This window comes from Pinus tabuliformis, chromosome 1_2 (genome assembly GCF_031772625.1).
Source record: "Pinus tabuliformis cultivar Carrire ecotype Pingquan chromosome 1_2, CPIR1, whole genome shotgun sequence".
Classification (NCBI taxonomy): Eukaryota; Viridiplantae; Streptophyta; class Pinopsida; order Pinales; family Pinaceae; genus Pinus; species Pinus tabuliformis.
The window spans coordinates 1,294,510,380-1,294,527,553 of NC_142298.1; the positions used below are offsets into that span (position 1 = coordinate 1,294,510,380).

General features: G+C 37.9%; 2 protein-coding genes across 3 annotated transcripts in view; both read right to left on the reverse strand.

Moving 5' to 3' along the window:
- Positions 1-10,567: 10,567 nt before the first annotated feature.
- Positions 10,568-11,881, reverse strand: LOC149210962 (uncharacterized). The gene is made up of 2 exons (XM_089396838.1): positions 11,745-11,881; positions 10,568-11,159 (listed from the first exon to the last, which is right to left on the reverse strand). Exons 1-2 carry the CDS (start codon positions 11,825-11,827, stop codon positions 10,934-10,936), a joined length of 309 nt encoding a protein of 102 aa, XP_089252964.1. The 5' UTR covers positions 11,828-11,881; the 3' UTR covers positions 10,568-10,933.
- Positions 11,827-17,174, reverse strand: part of LOC149210963 (U-box domain-containing protein 70-like) — a 156,769-nt gene continuing 151,421 nt past the window's right edge. Inside the window, exons 7-9 of one of the 2 annotated variants that reach the window (XR_016252975.1) lie at positions 13,553-13,686; positions 13,251-13,416; positions 11,827-12,353 (exon numbers count right to left, since the gene is read on the reverse strand). Coding sequence is in view for 1 of the 2 variants with exons in the window: in XM_089396837.1 (XP_089252963.1) it covers positions 13,359-13,416; positions 13,553-13,686 (192 nt within the window). In the remaining variant the exon portion in view is untranslated. Of the gene's footprint in view, positions 12,354-12,916; positions 13,417-13,552; positions 13,687-17,174 lie in introns of those variants that run through there. The other variant, XM_089396837.1, reaches the window with a different exon arrangement.

A 17,174-nucleotide genomic window follows, 5' to 3' on the forward strand; every position in this document is an offset into this window, starting at 1 on the left:
TGTTACACACAATACAGCTCAGATATGATCTCCAAATCTCCCCGCTGCTTGCCTGCCTCCACTGCTCAATACCTGCTCAAGAACTGATGAGAATGGCTTCCCAAACTCGTATTTCACCTCAAAATAATCACTCACACTTTGTTGGATGTGAGCAAAGGCTACAACACTGAGCAAATACATGAGCAAACTCATTGGCATACTCAATCCCTTGATTGTGCAAGATCTGGTGCACAACTATAGTCACAACTGATAGCAATCTGATCCTCTAACACCTGTCCCTGCTGAACTGAACATGCACTGACATGCAACTGAGTTAACTGATGTATTCTATAGTTGCATTATGAGTTAATAGCTTGTGAATTAATTAATAACTAATTCACCCAACTCATCTCTAGTCTATTGATCAGTTAGACTAAATACAACCAGTTTAACAAAGCTAAACTGAACACAACTCCATCAACTGCACCTCCAGTCCACTAAACTCAACTCACTTGAGTTCTAATTGAAGTCCTGCATGCAAATATTAGTCATCCCATAGGTAACCACGTATTTCCCTCTGGGATCTGCATATACCACATCCGTAGCTCATCCTGAAGTGCTCCAAGAGAATAAGATCAAGTTTATAGTCCAAATATTATTATGAGACAATAATATTTGACTTTTCTATTTTTGACAGCCAGTCTAAAAATAGACTTTGATCACTCACACTTTGATCAAAAATAGAAGTCCATCTATTTTTCCCAACTTGACCAATCATCCATAAACAGCAACCTGCAATCCATAGACATGATCCATATGTCTAAAAATAGACATAGTCTAAAAATAGACTTGCGCCAAAAATAGCTTGCGGGCCCACTTAGTGAAGGCGACTCTTTTCACTAAGCTCCATCATCTTGTTGCACTCTCAACAAGCATTTCTTGTTGCACACTTTTCAACAGTTCTTGTGTGCTTACATCATTGTAGAGAATAAATGAGTCTAGATCAGAATGAAAATAATATATAGGATAATTGTTAGGCCTATCTTGAGTGGTGACCATGAATTTCATAAGCTTCTCTCTATAGAGTCTTCTGTTTTGAACAAAGACAGGGATTGTTGCGTAAGACATATCCATCTGTAAGGTTCCTTGGAGTTTGGCTCCCCATGAACGAGAAAGCAGCATGTCATATTTGGGTGGAATATCAACAACAACTATGTCCATAAGTACACTTTTGGCTGGTATTTGGACTAAATTTACACATAAATATTTTATATGTCCAAGGCACTTAACTTGACTAGCATCAAATGAATACAGGTCTTTATACCTTCTGGTAATGTCTAATCTCAATTTCTCCATAATTACTTTTGGCATAAGATTGTGGGAGGCCCGAGTCAAGCATAGATTTGTGTAACACTTTATCATGAATAGTTAGGCTAACATAAAAGGGAGGTGCATCTCCCTCTTGAAGTTTGCCATCAACTTCTGGGCCAAATAGTAATTCAGATTGATCATCTGATACATTAATTATATCAGTGTTTTCTTCTATGCTTAATGCTTTCATTACCTGGGATCTATAAGCAGTTTTGTTCATCAATTCTATCAAGGAATGGGGATTTTGAGTTTTGCTAATTCATTTTCTATATTAAATTATGTTTGTGCTTTATTTGAATTGGCGGATTCTTGTTTATCAGCCACATCTTTTTGGGGTATATCACTCGGTTGGCTGGTAGAGGGATCATTAGTTTAAATTGTTTTAGATGCAGTGTCAGGGTTTTCTGGATTAGAACATCAAGATCCTTTCTAGTAAGAATCTCAACATTCTTTTTGGCAGGTGTTTCAGCTGGTTTCTTTGGTGGGGTATCAGAGGTTTTCCTACTCCTAAGGTTGTACTGCTTATGGACTTCCATAATGGCATTCTCAAAACATTTCTTGTAATCCTCTGATTCTTCAGGTTCTATTTCATTTTGGGATAACAGGAAAAGGTCTTGTTCTTCCTCAGTCAGGAAAATATAGTCATTATCATTTACTCCCATGAGATTTATTTGAGTGTCCTTTGTATCATCAGCTACTTCAGCCTCCTCATATGTATAATTTTCTTGGAAAGGAGGTATTACCTGTTGGTCTGGACCTTTTGGGTCCCTTTGTTTTATCTAGGGTTGATTTCTTCGATAGTTTGGATTCCTTATTTGCCCAATTTGATTTTCTCTCTAAGGAGCCCTATCAGCTATACTAATTCTATCCATCATTTTCTCTATTGTTCTCAGTAGACTATCTAATTTATAATCAACAGAAACAGAAGATGAAGGTTCCTCTTTTATTGTTACTCTTTTTTCAACCTTTTAACTTAGCTTTCTTGGCTAATAAATTAGCCTCTACTTTAAGTGTGTTTGCTTGCATCTCCTCTAAGGTTGCAGATCTCTTTCTCTCAGTTGATAGGCCATATCAACATCGAATCCTTCTGGGAAATGTATCAGGGCCAAGCCCGGGGGTGGTTTAATGGCAATGGGAATTGCATTGTAAACCCTATTAAATCTGTCATAGTACTCTTCTACAGTTTCATTGGGTCCTCTCTTAAGGTTTTTATAATCATTAAGGATCTGCAGAGGACTCTTTTTAATTTCCCACCTAGTTAGGAAAGATTGGTGAAAAACAACAAGGTCAGTTATACTACTTGTTGCTAAGTTTTTGAACCACTTTCTGACCTCTCCACCTAAGCTCTGACCAAAAATCTTTAGTTTTACATCATTCTCATCTACTTCGTGAAGATCAAAAAATTCATTCATCCTATCTATGTGTTGTTATGCAGTGACAGCAATAGTACCATCAAATTGGGGAATCCTAGTTTGATAGTATTGGGGCATATCATGCAATTGAGCAGGTAAACCAGGGGTGCATAGCAAGCAGCGATGATATTTGGTCTTAAGGGAGGAGCAGATAAAGGATTTGTGGGAATTAATTGAGTTACTACTTGTGATACTACTGGATGAATAATAGAAATTAGAAATTACAAAAGAGGTAGGCCCAACTGATGTTGGATGAACTGATTGGGAAGACGAAGCGGACACTGCAATGGTAAGAGCAGAAAGCTCAACACACTGTTGTATATAAGCTTGATGTACAGTGTGATGAAGGGTTGAAACAAGATCTTGCAGTTTTTCGAATTCTCGAAGGGTTTGCTGGTCCGAATCAGGTTCAACAAATGGTTTTATTGGTTATAGGGTTGAATAATGGCTTCATCAACCACTATCTGATCAACAAAAGATTCAGACTTGGTCCTGAAAAGATTGTGTTCGAAAGGTAGGTCAAACTGGATATCTTGAATGGTATCAAGGTTTATAAGAAGAGAATTGGCCCTTGAAAGGGGGCTATTGCTTCCCTGGCTTTCAGCTAAACTTCTCCTTCTGAGTATCCTTTCAGGATTGTCTAAAATTTCAGGTGGGTCTAGATCAGGATTGGCTCGAGTATAAATTATTTTTGGAGCCAGATCTTTAAAAAATAAAAACAACCTCTAATCCTTTATTTCCAGTGACTTGATCATTAGAATTATTGAAACAAGGATACAGAAACTAGGGAAATAATCTTATGGTGATGAAATGAAGGATTATTTTTTTCCCTAGTATGGTCGCCAAGAATGTTAGCACTCAGTAATTTTCTAAGGTTGCAGAAGAAAATCACCAAGGTAACCACAAACCAACTTTGGACGCTGGTATCTAGCTCTGCCATCTTCAGAGACAGCTCTCTCTGTAAGATTTAACTTTCTTTGGTTGAATATTAGGCTAGTTATGAAGTTTGGGGTTTGATTTGTATTTGAATGGTTGGTTGATAACTAGATTTCCATTGGGCTATGGAGTCTGTTACATAAAATATAGATTAACTATAGTATCTACAGATAGATCTCACAGGGCAAGGTAGCCAAACTGAATGGATTCTTTTAATTTATGAAATGGAGAAAAAGAACAGATTAAGTTTCACTTTTAAATATACAGCATTGTTCCTTGAATTCTATATTCAAAGATCAGAAGAAAACATACAAATTATTCGTAGTCAGGTGCAGAGTGTAGATTTAAAAAAATTCTTCCATTTATTTATCTATTGAATAATTCAGATTTGAAAACAAATATGTGCTATAAACAGAGAAGTATAAACACATAAGACAAATAGATGTACTTCACCAACAACTTGACACATGAATCCTGTGAAAGAACTTATGTATTACTTGGAAAATATGTTGATGCTTTAGAAAAATATAGAATAGAGTTCTTCGTACAAAAACCAGTGCTCGATTACTTCAACAATTGAAGTATTTATAACTAATTTACAAAAAATATCCTGTCAGAATGACGAGGATGTATCTAGATATAATAAAAGTGAATCAATCTAACTTATTATAATGAAATCATGGAAATTCGAACTGTCTGAAGTGGTGGCACTGAAATGGTGGAATAGCTAGTTGTCTGGCGCTCAAATTCTGCATGTGTTGTAACGCTGAGTTGTGCCCCCAAAACTACATTTTACTCCAATAACTCACAAAGTTTATCCCAGCGTTGTTCACTCGAGATATTCATCTTCATCAACTTTATGTACACTTCGTCGACTTCAGTATATTTGGCAAATGTCGGTCGGGTGATGAACAGATTTGGAATTGCATACTGAATGTCGAGATCGTATGACAATGCTTCCAGGAACGCCTTTCCTGTCATACTAAGTCTCTAGCTATAACCTTTGAACTATCTCTTGCCTTGGTCATAATCTGCTCACTGTAATCCAACCACGTGCTGAGCTTGTCGTTAATCACTAACAAGTTTGGAAGTCCTTTCTTGTAGAGAGGCTCCAGCTTGGAAACGAATTTTTGTATACCTGTATTCATAATTTGGTCTTTTTCTTCAAGTTGTCTCGTAAGATTTCTTTTATTCAGCGCTTTCCTAGCTTCCAAAATCGTTTCAGTCTTGTCTTCAATTTCCAACTCTTCCAATTCCTTACTGTTCTTGGAGTTTAGAAATTTGATAAGCTAAGTGGCTTCATTTGGTTTATCTCCCAGTTGCTTTCTAACCTGCTCAATGGCTTCATTGAACCGCTCAATCAGCCCATGTTGCTCAAAAATGATCTGGATTGAAGGCCAGATGTCCTCCACGTCTTCATTGATACATTTCCAATTATTTTCCTTTACCTATGCCAATGTATTGCCCATGGCACTGTCTTTTTCCATATTCTACAATCTCTGGGACAATGTTTGGGACTTTTTTGTTTCTGTCATGTAGGCATTTTCAAACCTTGTACTCTATTCCTGTAGAATCTTTACCTCCAGCTTCAGTTTCTTTAGCTCTTCTCCCTATATAGACATGTTTTCCATAGATTGAGCTAACTTAACTGAGTCATCTACAACTGATGTGGGAAGCACAGTAGAAGATGATGTTCCTGCTGTCGTGGTTGTTGTAGGGACACCTGTTTGAAGTAGAGATGCAATGGGAACTGCATCAAGAGGAACAACTGCAAGTTGTGAACTTTGTTCCTTTTCTTTTATCAACTTGTCCATTTCTGCTTCCATTGCTTTGATCTGGGCACCTTGTTCCACTAGAAGCTTTAGCATCTCTTCCTTTTGTAGCTCTGTCTCCCAAAGTTCCTTGGCTTGGGGTCTTCTGTTGCTAGCAGCCTCAATTGCTTCTTTAATGCTAATATGTCAACATTTTTCTTTTTTATTATCTCCTCCATGGATTTTGATTTGTTTGGATCAAAACCTGCTTTGATCACCATTTCCTCCAAGTATTTGATTTTGGTATCTTTGGCAAGTGAGGACACTTTCTCCAATTTCTGCTGAGACTTTCACATAGCAGTGTGTGTGAAAGTAGAATATGCCATCTCTCATGCCTGTCTATGCATATCTATTTGATCTAAAGGATGGATATCCTTTGCCTCAAATTCAAAAGTGGTTTGTTTGAAATCTGTTGTTGACTTTGGTTGAGGGACCTGGGCCTGCAAGAATGTCATATGCATCCTTCCCTTCTCTGCATCATATGCTGAGATGAGTTTATGCTAGATGGAGGAAGATTGCTTCCTGAATTGAGCAGATATATTATCATGAATGGCTTCATTCCTCTACTTAATCTCTTTATATCTTTGAAAAATGTTTAGTTGCCTCTGCTCTGTGGATGATTTTGGTGTCTGAAGTATGATAGCTAGAATCTCTTTAGCAACCGAGGATGATGGGGACTCTGTGGTACCACTGTCCAACATAAAAGTCTTCCCACCTAAGAGAACAATAGTGCCTTGTGTGTCCTCCAATGATGGGAAGTCTATTTTAGAGCCTTTTTAATCTTCTTAGTATATATTTTGACTTCTTTGGTTGAGACTTCTGTGACTTTTGGAGAATCGTCCTCTCTTAGTCTCTTATATGTCTTCTCTCCAGGTATGGGAGTCTTTGAAGCTGTCCTAGAAAGTACCTGCTCCTCGGCCTCCTGCAATGTATTTTGTACTCAAGTGTGTTGGTTCATATATTTCTCTATTTATGGCCTCTGAGTATGCACATAAGGTGTGGCTTTTTGTTCCACTCTCAACATGGAAATTACCCCAAAGGAGTCATAAGACCAAGTGAAACTGAGAGGGAAATTCATTTGTTTCAACCGTAGGTGTGCTTCCTCTCCTGTTTCTCTACTGTTGCAAATGAAGGGTCCTATCTGTGTTTTGATCCGAAACTGTGATTTCTTCTTGGTTGCCACAACATGGATGTTATCAAAATAAATTATTTGTCTGATGTACTCCAAGGAAAATATTCTCAGTGGCAATTATTTAGGTAGTTTGTATGGTGGCAGCTTTGAACCATACACTCTAATTTTTGCAAATGACTGGTAAAGGTACCAATGCCCTGTTTTGACTTGTTCACTGAGCTGTAAAATCTTCTGAATGTCTTCACGAATCCTTGGAACCTGTTGGCCACTCAGCAAACAAGTTGTTGGATACACAAACTGGCCTATGAACTCTGAGAAGCTGAATTCATGTGATTGTCTTCTGACTAAGGTAGTCGAGAAAGCTTGTTGATCAAGCTTCTGCACTGCAAATGGAAACTTATCTATTTGAAAGAACATAAACATGTACATAAGAATTGAAGAAAATCTTAACATTCCTTCAGTTTTCATGCATTACATTTGCTAAGAAGTGGTCATTGTCAAAAGTGATTGATGGTCTTTCTAAAGAAATGGTGGATAGAAAGCCTAAAATAGGCTCATCTACTCATTCATCTGAATAGTAACCAAGAATGGATGACAAGACAGAGATAATCTGTCGTGTCCTTTGAGGGAACATAAAAGAAGGATATGGGGGATTTTTCTTAGGGAGTTGAGAGTCTTCAAGGAGGAAATTTTCAAAAATGTCAGCGCTCTTGGGGAAGATAAATTTCTCTGAGAGCTTCTAGAGAGAAAAGGGAGAGGGAATCACTGTGGGGAACCTACAGCATTTGATTTATGTTGTCAACTGTGATGGTGAAGAGAATTTCAGCACTTGGGGAAATAATTGCCCTCTTGCTTGAAAGGTAAGAGGCTTGGCATCTAAGAAGGAATTCGGAAAAATGATAGGACTAGGGGACAACAAACAAAATAAGTCTGGATTGCCAGAGGTGTATCTCATCAGATTGATCAAGGAAATTATCCCAAAACCAACAGCATAATTCAAAGCGGTCGAATTTACACTACGTTTCGACAACCTTGTAGTCTCTGTTTGCGAGTGGAGTATGGTCTAAATCGACAGGGGGGAGTGAGCATAGGATTATCTACAAGACTACTTTGGGTGCTATTGCAGTTGCAGAATGAACAGACGAAGGGTGTAACAGAAGGAATTGGCAATGTGTTTGATAATTGGCAGGCATTGAGAGCGGCAGACCTCTGTAAATTTACCAAAGACAAGCAACAGAAATGTTGTTGTAGGATCGAAGCACAGAGGGGCAAGAGTGATATTCAATGAGTGAGGAAGAAAAGGTGTAATCGCAGAGGCAAATTCCATATTTAGTAGCTGTGAACCCGCCTTAACTGTTGGATTAATGGTCTTATTAGGGCATTTATTTCTGTAATTGACGCAGCAAACAGAAAGCAAATTTATGGAGGTTGCAACGGTCGCAGACATGGAAACTAGGGATTAGTGGGCGAGTGGCAAGGGGTCGTTGGCAGGAATGACGGGAGTAGGGATAGGTGGTGTGACGGGAATGGTGGTGGAGACGGGAATGGTGGTGGAGACGGGGCGTGGAGGCAACACTTGGCAAGAAGACGGGTTGAAGCGGGATGGCGAAACCACTTTCGGAGTGGGGGGCAGGCGATATCTAGTAAGTGGAGGGGGGGTCCGAAATCCCATGGTGGTGACACGTAGGGGGGCGGTAAACTACTTTTCAAGCCCCCCCTGTCGTTAGACGTTATCACTTCGAGGGGGTCCAAAATCTATCGTGGGTCATCGGATCAATGCAATGGGTGATCAGGAGGTCGTGAAAAAGGCGGAGATTAACACCGACGAGTCCCACCACATATTTGTGCATATGTATTATAACCCAAAGTCCAATATTTTGGTGAATGGACCACTTTCGACAATCATATCAAAAAGTTTATTTTCCTATTCTAATGCATTTTTAAAGCAAATGAAAGTGCATTTAAACATGCAAACCCTTTCAAATTTTTCATGCTAAAGAGATTTAAAAATATTTATTTCAAACACTAAACTAATCTACTCAACTACATTAATCCAGATCATACTATTGGATTAACTTTATTCACGTATTCTTCCTATCTAATCTTAGCCAAGATTAGATATTCACTCTAACCTAATTAACATTAATTGAAACCAACGTGAACATGATTACACTGTATGTTTCAAGCAAAAAGGGATTGTGGCATTTTCTTTACAAAGTCAGAAGGCTAGTAGTGGCACTTAAGCTAGCATCACTTTCATATTTATTCATTTTTTTATGGGATTCATTTATCATTTCTTATCATTTTCCTTTTTGTTATTTTTTATTTATACTCTTTTCTTTTTTTATTTCCATTTTTCTATCTTTTTGGAAATCATTTGCAAAAAATATTATTTACAATCTGAAATGCTGAAAGCAATTATTGAATGATCAATTGATCCTATAAATTATAGGACCCTAACACGAAAGATAGTACCAACAAAGTTTCCCAATAGCACTGGTAGAGGTCAACCCTCAAAGGGAGAGAGGGAGACCATGCGAGACAAGGTTATGGCAGTAGATTTAGTGGATATCTCAAAGGACTAAAATGGATCTAGAAAGAAAGATCTTTGCAAGTTTATAGACCAACGGGATTCTTGTCTATGCTCGGACTTAGCCTGGGGGCCTCAAGAAGAGCAATAATAATAGAGAACAAGGAGTAGATAGCTCTAAAGGTTGAGTATGCCAAAGGGAATCAACCTTCAAGCTCACGAGGAAAGAAGCTCTTAACAAATTCCCCCAAATTTTTCAAGGTCTCTTAGTATGAGATGATCTTACAAAATGTTAAAAGAGCAAGAAGCTTGTAGTAACCATGCCAAGGATAGTCATTTTCAAGGATGTTTCCAAACCAGAGGCCAAGAAAGGCTTCAAACTCAAAGGGAGCAGCCAAGGCAGTGGATGCAGGAGCAAAGACAGTTCCAAGATGTAGAAGCACTAACTTCACTTAGTGTTGATATTTATAGCCCAGGTAAATACTTATGCACAAGCCTAAGTGTCTAGGCATGTAGAAGTCGCTCAAAATCTCCTTCGAACACTTGCTCTAGTGTGAGCAAGTTACTATTGTAACGTAGCCTAAATTAGACTTAGGAAAGGCACATAATTATTATGTTGGCTTATTGAACTAAAGTAAACTCAAAAAAAATAAAGTAAATTACTTTAGTGAATATGTTTTAATCTCAAGTGAGAGGAGGTCTTATCTTGACCATCAATCACATTAGAAATTAGTGTGAAAGATTTAACTCAATGTAAAGTTATAAGAACAAGGCTAGGGAGAAGGAGAAGACATGATACAACAACACAAGATTGAGAGAGGCTTTTCAATGAGTGTGCTCGGTCCAAGGAAAAGGCAGCAAGGAGATCTAGAAATCCATATCAACGAAGGCGGTTTGATCAGCTAGATCAAATCCAGAATTATATGTAATTCCTCGGTTGGGTCATTTTCCCAAAAAGAGAGTCCAAGTGAGTTCAGAGCTTAATGGAGAACTCTGATTGTGAAAAACATGTCATTTATGTAACTAAGAGTGGTGAATTTGTTTCGTAGAATTATATGTAATTCCTCAGTTGGGTCATTTTCCCAAAAAGAGAGTCCAAGTGAGTTCAGAGCTTAATGGAGAACTCTGATTGCGAAAAACATGTCATTTATGTAACTAAGAGTGGTGAATTTGATTCATTATATTTAATGTTGTTAATACCTAGTTATGCTTTTTATTCAATAAACATAATTCTGCTCAGAACCAACTGCCAGATTGTTATAAGTAAGAAAATCTAACAACAATGAGATCTCATCATGTTTCAATTATTTCTTATATTGTGATAATTCAAGACAACAAAATCTATCAACCAAACTACATTAGATTCTTCAATTAAGTAACGCAACATCATCTCCAAAACTAAATGATCCGTTAATGCCGCAATGATTAAAAATCATCATTGGTAAAACAATATGAAACGTAAATGTCACAATGATGAAAATTCATCATTGGTAAGACAATTGTAACTCCATTTTTTACAACTAGAAATTACTGATAAGTACACGATCTCATAGTGCAATAGAAAAATGCACAGCCCAATCTTTCACTAGTAACACTACATTCGTGTTTTCAGTCATAGCCTCCATAATAGTTGTCATTTGTTAATTTGTTATCCATCCCAACCTTGTAAAATCTATGGCTTGGAAATGAAAAATTACCTCCACATGCACACTATTATAACAAATAATTTAAAGTTGTCGTAACAAGCGATGGTGAATCCACTCTATGCCAGTAAGGCTCTAACTTCAACTAATACACCCTTAGGCAAACCTATGAATAGCATAGAAATAACCCCTGAAAAGGGTGGACAATTAGATGAGGCAGCAGATGCTGTTGCAGAACTGGTCATAAAAAGTACATCAGACATTAAGATCACCACTATTTTCATCAGGTCCGTGTTTGGCACATGAATTCCATTCCCATCGACGTAGCCTTCATGCACTGGGAACCTGTCAATATCATTATATGGCAGGCGCCATATAATAAATGAGTAATTGTTTGTTGGCAACAGTGAACACAATGCAGCAGATGCCTAGTATATATGAAGAAATGGAAATGGAAATGGAAATGAGTAATTGTTTGTTGGCAACAGTGAACACAATGCAGCAGATGCCTACATTTGTATATATGAAGAAATGGAAATGGAAATGAATTTTAATATAATAGTAGGAGTCTTCTTCAACCTGTTAAACATGATGGTTTGTACTAAACATTAAATTAAAAAAAAAAAAAACAATTGATCATCGTGGAGTATGGTTATGAACTGTGACCAGTTGACAGAAGCATTGGGAAATCAAGATTCACAAGTGACGTGACAGTTTGATTTTATGGAGTAATAGTTTGGTTTGGAGACTGTTTAGTGACAGCTGAATTTGTCTTGATTGCAACTGCTCCCTAGTATTTGCTGAAACTTAGCCACTTGGCCAATAGTTCCTTCCTCTTGCAATTTAAACCATTGTATATCTTATTCCTCAATCAGCACTTTTCTGATTATCAATTATGTCCTCAATCTTCAATCTTCACATTTACAATACCTGACCCTTAAGAGCCCGATGTCGTCATCAAAATTAATGCGTACATAGGTTGCCATCCCAAAAACACGCAAAGCCTGAATCATCTACTCATTAGCTGTTAACCATTATTTTATTAAAACTACAAAAGAATATGCATTTTTCCCGTTTAATTACATGTATTCCGCTAAAACCACCAAAGGTTACAGACTACTCGCAATATGTGCCTATGACGAAATATATATATATATAGAACACAGACAACAAGAAAGAAATAAACAGATAGTCAGCTGAAAATGGGAGTTTTTCGTTTTTTTAAGAAAGAAGAAAAAAAAGAAAGAAAATTAACATCCACGAGGCTAAAAATAGTCTATGGGACAGATTGTTTTTCATCTGGTTGATGTATTCGGCCATTTTCCTGTGAAGCCTCATAATAAACAGTCCCAGCTTCTCGACAAACCCCTCGCTAAATAGATGATCCCAAGCGCTAGCTGCCAGAATATGTGCATAATTTCCTCTCATCTTTGAAGGGTTCGCATTCTAAAATGTAATGTTTTTCTGTTTCCACTTTTCCGGAAGAACAAAAAATACATACTCTTTCCTCCCACACTTCTTTTGGCCTTTTCCAGCACCCTGTTTCACAACAGAGTTGATGAGAATTAGTCCTTAACTGAGAAATAATAATTTTGGCTCTCCAATAAATATTGGTCTCTATGTACGCTTTTTGTTGATGATTATGAGTGGGATTAAACACTTCAATATAGTATTTTTTCTTTCTCCTTATCCCAGGTATGCTTGTGGAACTTATCCATAACAAAGGTTTTCATCTCTTTACTGTTTATGGGGCGGCACGTGTTCAAGCAAATACCCCATTTACTAAACCATTTGTTATTTTGCGGCATCCAAGTCTTTTTTCTTTTGCACAATGTGTCATTAAAGACAACCTTAGGCCATATGCAAACGTTAAATCACAATACATAGAACTCTTTTGAGCATTATACAACATGGGGGATATATCTTCCAGGAATCACCATTTGGCACAAAGGATGACCTAAGAGTTATTATTGAGATTGTTCATCTAACATCATAATACAAGGCTTAAACATCAAGGAATGATTTTAAAATGTCTGAAGAAATAGTAGGAGAAACATTACAAACTGCGTAAATTGCAAACCAGGGTAGGAAGAGAGTGCATAGGAATCCAAACAAAATTTCTGGAACTGATATTGAGCCAAATGAAAGGCTACAAATTAACCAACATACAAAACCCAATTCCCCGAAATTTTCACATCTAAGGATACATTGTCATTTATGTTGGAGCCATCAATTAATTCGGGGCAGAAGATAATAATTGTACGAATGACATTGGACAGCCAAATGACAGGCTACAAATTAACCAACAGACAAAACCCAATTCCCCGAAATTTTCACATCTAAAGATACAATGCCATTTATATTGGGGCCATCAATTAATTCGGGGCAGAAGATAATAATTGTACGAATGACATTGGACAATCAATGAAGCTTCACCTTTTCCTTTTGATAGTGAAAAATGGCTTCCTTGATATCTAGATAGCACAAATATAAATAGTCTCTCCAATCTGGCAATATAAAGGACTAAAAATTCAGTCGTTTTGGCTATCTGAAAAGAGGTGGAAGCACGGCATGAGCGTCCAAATCTAAAGCTTCGGGGTCCCTGCAATGCCCATTGTCATTATAATTAAACATTGGTAAACATATCCCACTGAAAACTACCTCCTTAGTCAATCCAAATTGGCAAATGCAACTTTCTATGAGGTTCTTCCAAATAGAATAAATAGGCCACATCTTACCTGCACAAGGTTTGTCCTTTCTCAATTGAGCTAGGAACAAACCACAGTTTGCGGACCTTTGATGACTCCAATTGGACAAAGAAACCATCCCCCTGCCCATGTTTCCACTTTCTGATTCCTTGCCCCTTCCAAACCTGTAATCATATGTTCAAGTAAATCAGGATCTTCCATTTTGGTATAGAAAGCATGAGATTCTAATTGTACACTTTCTATTAGATCACATAACAAAGTTTAAGAGACTAATTTTATTCTCGAGACCATATGGAGGAAAGCAATATATTATAATAATGTCCAATAGTGACCAAAATGAGTCAATGCAACAAGTGATATTCGTAGAAAATTTAGGTGTTGTAGCCCCTCCGGTTTCAGTTTATTTTACACATCATTGTTTAATGTCCAACCCCATTGTTCATTTGCACATTAAATCATGAATACAAAATTCAAGAGAAAAACTGCTACGCTACCACTACTTTTGCCTTTTCACTTTCAACTGAATAAAATCACACAAACATACACATAAAAATATGGACACTAATTTTTGGTCAATCTCAGACCCTGGAAAACCCCTGTGGGGAAAACCAGTTTGAAGGAGGATTTTTATTGCTCATCTCAAAGAATTAATTACAGCATTATATACACTTAAGTATTTCTCTCTCTCTCTTGAATTTTGTGCCAGTTTCCTAGAAGTTCAAACCACTGTCCGAAAACATTTGTGCCACTGTTCTGGACCTCTGCCTTGGAACTCAGACCACTGTCCAGTGTCCAGCACTTTTCCAGCCTAGATTTTCATGCCTCTGCTCAGAAATTCAAGCCACAGAACTAACAACCTATCCCTCGAAAGTCACGCACAGGCAGCATTAAGATTCACACTAAGATTTCTAGAATCTTGTGTCTGCCTCTGCAACAAATGCACTGACAAATTCTGGAAATGTGTGCTGTCAGTCTGACATTTCCTCAAAATGTGTGACTCTGTCAGCATTTCACAGCCCCTAAAAAACTCGCCGAGACTCTACCTTCAAAATTCACACTGAAGGTCCTCGAAATTTGTGCTGAGTATGAACTCTACCTTGGACTGTGCCATATTTCTAGCCTGGAAACTCAGGCCAGTTGAATGGTTGTTGAATGGTTCTCCTTGCTGTAGATTGTTCCCTCCTTGAGCAAACTTCAGCTATCACAGCCTTCAATTCTCATCTTTCTCTCTTCTCTTCTCCAACTTTGCACATGAAGAATAAATTCACTTTTTCCTTTTCTCCTCCTTTTTAGTCTCATAATGATGAGAGAACCCTATCCATAGCATTAAGGGCTGAGATTAGATCTCAGCTCTCCTTGATCAAGGGTCGAGATCTAATCTCCCATTGTCCCCCCTCGTGTCTCCCCTTCATTAATGAGCCTCCCTAATCACTTTATAACTCGTTTTTGTACCTTGTACCTTTTTGGTTGGAAAAACTGACCGGGGTGGCAGGGGAGAATCAGTATTTATTTATAATCATTATATTATCCCAGTTAAGATAACTAGATAAACCAAAACAAAAGATATAGAATAAGAAAAAGAATTTTATTAATACAAATTGTGAGGACTCCAGTCCTCTTACAAATAATCAGGCTACAACCTGTATAATAAAATTCTAACTCTTCAAGGCTCCAACCCTGAATGAGGACTCCAATCTTCAAATATCAAGCCAGGCTCCAATCTCCTATGAGAACTCCAACCCTCAAAAACCAATCCAGGCTCCAACTTCATATGAGGACTCCAATCCTCACAATCTAATTCAAGGTTCAATACTTTCAAAACACTACTTCAAAAGAGTCTTTAAAATCTGCTACAATAGGCATCTTGTAGTCTACTTCAGGAGTCTCCAAGATCAGCTTCAACAAGTTCTCCAAAAATGCTTGCTACAAAACATCATCCAAGTGACTTCAACACTGCTACAATAAATTTCTCCACAAACTGCTCCAAAGATCCCTCACATGCTGCTCCAAAGGTATGCTCCAACAATTTCGTGTTTTTGGCAGTGAAGCATGGGCCCATATTCCAGATGAGAAACATAAAGCCTTTGAACCCAAGAGTGAAAAATGTATTTTTGTTGGATATTCTGAAGATGTCAAAAGATATAGACTTCTTCAACCTAAATCTAAAAATATTATCATTAGAAGAGATGTAAAGTTTGCTGAAAATATATCGGCCTACAAGCCTAGTTAGGCGTATGTGCCACCTCTCTCTATCCCTTCTACTTCTGAAAATATTTCTTCTTCAGATGATGACAATGAGGATGACAATCCTCCCCCTTCTTCTCGGGATCCTCCTTCATCTCCTCAGCTTCCAAAATGGGTTTGTGCTACTCGGGATGCAGCAAGTGCTCTTGCAGGTGATCCTACAAATCATCGTCGTACACGCTCTCAGTTCGATAGAGCCTCTTCTTTACTGCCTCAAGCTTCAGCGAATTATGATCCCAACACCTTTGTAGAAGCTTCAAGCCATCCACATTGGGACGAAACTATGAATGAAGAATATCATTCACTATTGGCAAATGATACATGAGACCTTGTTCCTCTTCCAAAGGGACGAAAACTTGTTAGATGCAAATGGGTTTACAGAACCAAGTTTGGACTAGATGGAAAAGTTGATAAATACAATGCTCGTCTTGTTGCTAAGGGTTTTTCACAAGTTGAAGGCATCGACTATACTGAAACCTTCTCCCTTGTTGCAAAAATGAACTCTATCTGCCTTGTTCTTTCCCTTACTACCTCTTTCAAATGGGAAGTCCATCAAATGGATGTTAAATCTGCCTTCTTGCATGGTGACTTGCATGAACAAATCTATATGGAACAACCTCCTAGCTTTATACAAACAAACTCTAGCCTTGTACGCCGGCTTAAGAAATCCCTTTATGGTCTCAAGCAAGCCACTCAGGCTTGGTATGCCAAAATGGATAGCTTACTTTTAAATACTGGCTTTTCTAGGCGTCAATCTAACAATATTGTCTACACCAAGAAAGTGGGTAAGTCTCTTATCATTCTTGTTCTTTATGTTGCTGATCTTATCCTTACTGGTAGTGATCCCAACCTTGTAAACCATGTGAAGTCTAGCCTTAAAAAGCAGTTTCAAATGACAAACTTGGGACACTTGCATTATTTTCTCGGTCTTCAAGTCTTGCAATCCAAAGAAGGTATTTACCTTTCCAAGTCCAAGTATACCTATGATCTTCTACGCCACTTTCACATGGAAGATTGTAAGCCAGCCCCTTCTCCCTTTTAGTCTGGAGCCAAACTTTCAGTGACTTGTACTTCCCCTGAAATTGATGCTACCTTATACCGTTAGCTTGTTGGAAAACTTTTGTATCTGACCCATACTCGTCCTGACCTTTCCTTTGTTGTTGGCCTTATTGCTCGGTTTATGCAAAACCCACATCCAAGTCATTGGAAAGCAGCTAAAAGAATACTTTGTTGTGTTCAAAGTGCAGTTCAGTTTGGGATTCATTACAGTGCACAAGCATCTCCTCTATTGGTTGGTTTCACTGATTCCAATTGGGCTGGTGACCCTGATGATCGGAAGTCTATTGCAGGTTATGTCTTCACTCTTGGTTCTGGACCTATTACATGGGCTTGCAAGAAACAAAGTGCC